The sequence below is a fragment of the Zosterops lateralis genome (genome assembly GCF_965231275.1).
Source record: "Zosterops lateralis genome assembly, chromosome: 35".
In the NCBI taxonomy this organism is placed as follows: Eukaryota; Metazoa; Chordata; class Aves; order Passeriformes; family Zosteropidae; genus Zosterops; species Zosterops lateralis.
Genome location: NC_139795.1, coordinates 1479537 through 1485536, shown reverse-complemented (window position 1 = coordinate 1485536; position 6000 = coordinate 1479537). Strand labels below are relative to the sequence as shown.

Below are 6000 nucleotides of genomic sequence, written 5' to 3'. Positions count from 1 at the left end.
AGGGGGCTGGGGATTAGAGAATTATATTTAAAAGGTTGGGAAGGTGGAAAACAAGGGAATGGGACCCCAAAAGTGAATTCGGGTGTGGCTGGAGGTGGGAGGGGAGGGGATGTGAAAGGGGAAATGGGGGAAGGGTGTTCCAGAGGAAGCGGCAGCGCGGGCAGGAGGGTCCCGTGGCGGCCGTGGGGCACAGGGGGTGCGGAGTGGGGATCCGGGGTGGCCCCGGAGCTCTGGGGGTGCTGGGGGGGGCACCCCCTGACCTGTGTCCTGCACACTCAGGGCTATTCCAGGAGATGCATAAGTTCGAGTGTCACTTCATTAACGGCACGGAGAAGGTGAGGTACGTGGTGAGGTACATCTACAACCGAGAGCAGTTCGTGATGTTCGACAGTGACGTGGGGCACTTCGTGGGGTTCACCCCCTATGGGGAGAAAAAGGCCCAGCACTTTAACAGCCTCCCACATTGCATGGAGGGAAGCCGGACTGCGGTGGACTGGTTCTGCCGGGGCTGGTACAAGACTGTTACCCCGTTCGGCCTGGAGCGCAGAGGTGAGCGTGGGGCAGAGCGTGTCCCCTCGGGCCCTGCCCTGGCAATGACCCTGGAGCCCCTCAAAACCTCCCTGGGAATCACCCCAGAGCCCTCAGCCCTCCTTGTGACCATCTCCGGGTCCTTCTGTCCTTCCCAGTGACTCTCATGACTCTCCCAGTCCATCCCAGTCTCTCCCAGCGCCCCCCCCGCGCGACCATCCCGGCCACGCGCGGAGCTGACGCCTCACAGCCAATGAGAGCGCGCGTCTCTCTGATGACTCATCTGTTACCAGGCAGACCCGCAGTGCCCAGTGCCCCAAGCTGGACTCGCCTCCCAGTGCCGCGCACTTCATTCCCAGTCCATCCCAGTCCATCCCAGTTCACCCCAGTCCATCCCAGTGCATTCCCAGTGCCTCCCAGTCCAATAATAGTCCTTCCCAGTCCATCCCAGTTTATTCCCAGTTAATTCCCAGTACACTGCCAGACTCTGACCCCCTCTCCCAGTGCCCCCCATCCCCTCCCATCTCTGTCATTGCCACCCCAGTGTCCCCCAGTCTCTCCCTGTCTATTCCCAATCCACTCCTTGTCCCTCCCAGTCCATCCCAGTCCGTCCCAAGCCCACAGCGCCCCTCCCCTCTGTCTGCCAGCGGCCCCCAGCTGATCCCAGCGTGTCCCCGCTCTCTCCCAGTGCCCCCCAGCGTTTCCATCTCGCTGCTGCCCTCCAGCTCGCAGGGCGGCAGTGCCAGAGGCCTGCTGTGCTCCGTGATGGATTTCTACCCCGCCCACATCCAGGTGAGGTGGTTCGAGGGCCAGCAGGAGCTGTCGGGCCAGGTGGTGGCCACCGACGTGGTCCCCAACGGGGACTGGAGCCACCAGCTGCTGGTGCTGCTGGAAAGGCCGCCCCGGCGCGGGCTGAGCTACACGTGCCAGGTGGAGCACGTCAGCCTGGAGCAGCCCCTGAGGCGGCACTGGGGTACGGGGGAGCCACTGGGCGGGCTGGCAGAGGCAGTGGCGTGTGCTGGGAGCGAGTGGGAGCTGTGTGGGGAGAGGGCGGTGGGCAGCGGGAGAGGGGCCGGGGGCTGTGGAAGGGCTGAGCAGGAGTCGGGAGGATGCTGGGGAGGGGGGTGTGGGGTGCCGGGGGTGCTGGTGGGCGGCGGGAGGGAGTTTGGGGGCGGCGGGTGGAAGCGGGAGGGATGGGAGTGAGGCCGGAGGGGCTGGGAGGAGCTGGGGGAGGGGCAAGCGGGGCTGGGGCTGAGGTGGGTTGTGGTGGGAAGAGAGCGGGAGGGGTGTGGGGGAGCGGTGGAGGGGCTGGGAAGGGAGCGGGAGAGGGTTTGGGGGGGTCTCGGTGGGGCTTTGGTGGGCGGGTGGGGGGCGAGCGGTTTGGGGCTGTGGGCTGGTGAGAGGGGCCAGGAGGGGCTTTGGTGGGCTTTGGTGGGGAGGGCGGGCAGGGCTCGGGAGGAGGTTTTGGGGGCCGGTGGGTGGTGCGGGGGAGAGCGGGAGGGAGGCCGGAGGGGCTCGGGGTGCGGGTGAGAGGTTTTGGGGGGTCCTGAGCCCTCTGGCCCCCCCAGAGATGCCGCCGGACGCCGCCCGCAGCAAGATGCTGACGGGGATCGGGGGCTTGGTGTTGGGCTCGGTGTTCCTGGCGCTGGGGCTGGGCTTCTACGTGCGCAAGAAGGTGAGGGGGGGTGCCGGGGGTGGTGTCCCGGCACGGGCGGAGCGTGTGTGCTCCCCCCGGGGCCCCCCAGCCCGGGCTCAGCCCCTTTTCTCTGCCCACAGAGCTCCTGAGCCGCCGGCGGCCGCAGCCCCTCCCCGTGGCCTCGGGCCCGGCCGGGACCCCCCGCTCCGTCCCCGTCCCCGAGATGATTTTGGGGGCCTCGTGTGTCCCCCCTGCCCGTGCCCAGAGCTGTCCCTGTGTCCCCGCCCGGCTGCTCCCAGTGTTCCCAATAAAGCTTCCCAGTTGTGCCCGCTGGGCTTTGTGGGGGGCTCTGGGGAGGGACTTGGGGGGGGCTGGGATTGGGGGGGGCAGAGGCGGCCCCGGGCTGGATCGGGAATGGGGACTCCCGTGTGTCCCCCCCGGGTCACCCCGAGGCTCTGGGGGGGCCTTGGGGCAGCCCCCCGGGGCTCCAGAGTTCAGCATGTCCAGGGGGGTCGCAGCTGCTGCCGCCGGCGGGGGAACAAACCTGAGCGGGCTCTGGTCTGTGAAGCTCCAAAATCCATTTGTTCCCCCCGGGGATGAGGAGGGGGACGCGGATTAAAGACCCCCCAAAGGGCGGGTGGGGGGGGGGGTTTTATGGGGCGTTGCAGGGGTGGAGTTTGGGGTTTGGGTCAAGGGAGGGGTTCACACAAGGGGGAATATTCCACAACAGCCCGTGTGTGAATTGGGTAAAAGGCGTGTTGGGTAACTCATAACGAGGGGATTCTCGGGAATCGGACTTAATAATTTACAAAACCGAGATGAACATTATTAAGGTAAATTAAGAAGCAATGGAAAAGCATCTGAGACTTAATCAAGAGGGATAAAGTAACAGAAAGGATAATTTAATGAATACATTTTTAGTTAATGGGTTAAATGAGTTAAATCTACTTTGCCTTTTGACCTTCTCACGAGAAGTTTTGCAGTTCTTTGATCTCCTCCTCACCAGGGGCACAGTCCGCAGGGTTTGGTCTCAGCTTTGGTCCCGGTGTTGGGGGTGTTCCTGTCTGGGATGAGATTGAGATTGAGATGAGATGAGGTGAGATGGGATGAGATGAGATGAGATGAGATGAGATGATGAGGACTGTGGAGCTGTTCATGGGTTTAAGGCCTTAAAGGGACCAAGAGCAATTTCTGATTTTTATAAAGTTGTTTATGATATAAACTCATCACTCCCAAAGGCAGAGAGTTCTCAATGCTGTCTCGCTGAAGGCTGTGAGGTTTGAGATCCCAGAGGGGTAAAACAACAGCCCGACAGAGAGTCCCGGCCACAGTACAAAGGCAGTTTCCCAAACCTCATGTCCTGGTTTAGGGCAAATTTGGGAGGAAAGCTCCCAGTGGGGCTCCTCTGATGAGCAAACCCAAACCCCCCCACAGCTGGTCAGGGAAATGAACTTCCTCAGAGAAAAGTGGAAACAACAATTTATTTAAGCAAACAAAATGCCCACAAGCACAAAGGATGGATAATATGAAACAATAAAACCTCTCGTTCAGGAGTGAGATGGCAAATTGAGAAAGTCCTTGCCGTGGGTGTAGCTTGACTCGCTCAGTCCTTTATTCATCCCTCCAGAGGTCCAGGCCCCCCTGGGCTGCAGGTGCAGCTCCTGGTGCTCCTCTGGGTTTATTCAGTCCAGAGCAGGTTTGAAATGTCCCAAGAAAAAAAGGGGAAAAATATTCCAGGAAGCTTCTTTGCCTCAGCCAGCTAAATTAACTAAAAACAAAAAAAATATTATCTAAATTGGCTAACTAAAGATTAACTCAGCCAGCTAAATTAACTAAAAGCAAAGAAAGATTATCTAAATTAGGTGACTAAAGATTAACTCAGCTAGATAAATTAGCTAAAAACCAAAAAGATTTCTGTCTGGCCGCTGTCCTTGCTTCTGATGAACACACTGAGGAGAGAAGAATGTTTAGGAGTGAACTCTGTTTTCTCAAAACAAACCCCGCGCTGATTCTTTCCCTGCTCCGCTCCCAGAGCCGGCCTGAAAGGCAGAGAACACAACACGGCACAGACAGAACGCACGGCTGGGGATACAAACACCATAAAGTCACCCCGGGACACCACGGGAGAGGGGGAGAGTCCAGGGCACAGAACAAAGGAATTTCCTGACCCACAGGAGAGAGGGAGACAGAGAGTCCCGGGCACAGAACAAAGGGAATTTCCTGACCCCAGGACAGAGGGAGACAGAGAGTCCTGGGCACAGAACAAAGGGAATTTCCTGACCCCAGGACAGAGGGAGACAGAGAGTCCTGGCACAGAACTGCAGGAAGTCTCACAACCCACAGGGGAAGGGACACAGCCCCGTTCCCCGGCCGCGCTCTCAGCGGCCCCGACCCGAGCGATAAAATCCCCGACAAAGCCCCGGCAGCAGCTCCCGGCACAGCCCCGCTCTCTGCTCTGGGAAATGGGGATCAATCCAAAATCGATGGATCGATGCCGCTGCCCCAGAAACAGGGGATTTTTATCCATAAATGCATATTCATATCCCTGTCTGTGGGTTATCCAATCAGCTCAGGACACAATTCTGAAATATTCTTTCTACACCGATCTAAACCTGATTGTAAAGTGGGTAAAACTATGAAAAACTGCCAAGAATGGAGTCAAACTTTAGACAAAACCTAAGCATATATAATATTTATTAACATAAAAAGTTCCCTCATTTAGCAGATCTATTAATGTAAAAAGCTCTATCCTATAGAATATCTATTAAGGTAAAAAGTTCTATCATACGGCTTATTTACTATCTATGGGTTATCCAGTTGGCTGAGGACACAATTCTGAAATATTCTTTCTACACCAATCTAAACCTGATTGTAAAAGTGGGTAAAATTATGGAAAACTACCAAGGATGGTGTCAAACCTTACACAAATCTTTTACATATAGCAGATCTATTAACAAAAAAAGCTCTTTCACGTGGAATATCTATTACTGTAAAAAGCTCTATCCTATAGAATATCTAATAACGTAAACAGCTCTAGCATATAGAACACCTATTACCGTAAATAACTCTATCATGTAGTTCGTCTATTAATGTAAAAAGCTTTATCTTATTATATATCTATTATTGTAAAAAGCTCTATCATGGATTTCTGCTGGGAATCCTGGGGAAATTGCAGATTTCTGCTCAAAATCCTATATATATATATATATATATATAAAAGAGGATTTATACTTAAAAGCCCAGGAAATGGGGGATTTCTACTGAAAATCCTGGCAAAATCGGGGATTCTGGCTTTAAAACGTGGGAAAATTGGGGATTTCTACTCAAAATCTCAGGAAATTTTAGATTTCTATTCAAAATCCTGAGGAAAAGAAGGTTGATGACACAGAGGGTCTCAAAATACTGAGAAATTGGGATTTAGACCCTCCCAGACCCCCAAAATTCCAGGTTTGGAGGAAGGGGGAGGACCCAGAGCCCAAAATCGTGGGAATAAAGAGGAAGTTTGAGCTCCCTGAGCATCAAAAAATTCTAGATAAAAAGGGCGTAAGAATGCCCAGTTCCCCAAATTTTGGGTATGGGGGGGTTGGGCACACGCAAACTCCAAAAATCCTGGAAAACGGGGATTTAGGAACTTCCAGAGCCCCAAAAGCCTGAAAATTGGGAATTTGGGCACACACAGATCCTCAAAATTCCAGGGAAAAAAGAATGTGGGAATTCCCAGTTCCCCAAATTTTGGGTACAGGGGGGATTGGACACGCCCAGCCCCCAAAACTGGGAATTTCTGCTCCAAATCCTGGGAAAATTAGAGATTTCTATTTAAAATCCCAGGAAAATGG

General features: G+C 54.8%; 1 protein-coding gene across 1 annotated transcript; it reads left to right on the top strand.

Annotated features, from left to right (window-relative positions):
- Positions 1–293: 293 nt before the first annotated feature.
- On the top strand, positions 294–2487 carry LOC310921555 (class II histocompatibility antigen, B-L beta chain-like; the record flags this gene model as incomplete). The annotated part of the gene is made up of 4 exons (XM_083881720.1): positions 294–549; positions 1217–1501; positions 2097–2203; positions 2305–2487. 4 exons carry the CDS (start codon positions 294–296, stop codon positions 2311–2313), a joined length of 657 nt encoding a protein of 218 aa, XP_083737846.1. The 3' UTR covers positions 2314–2487.
- Positions 2488–6000: the final 3513 nt, after the last annotated feature.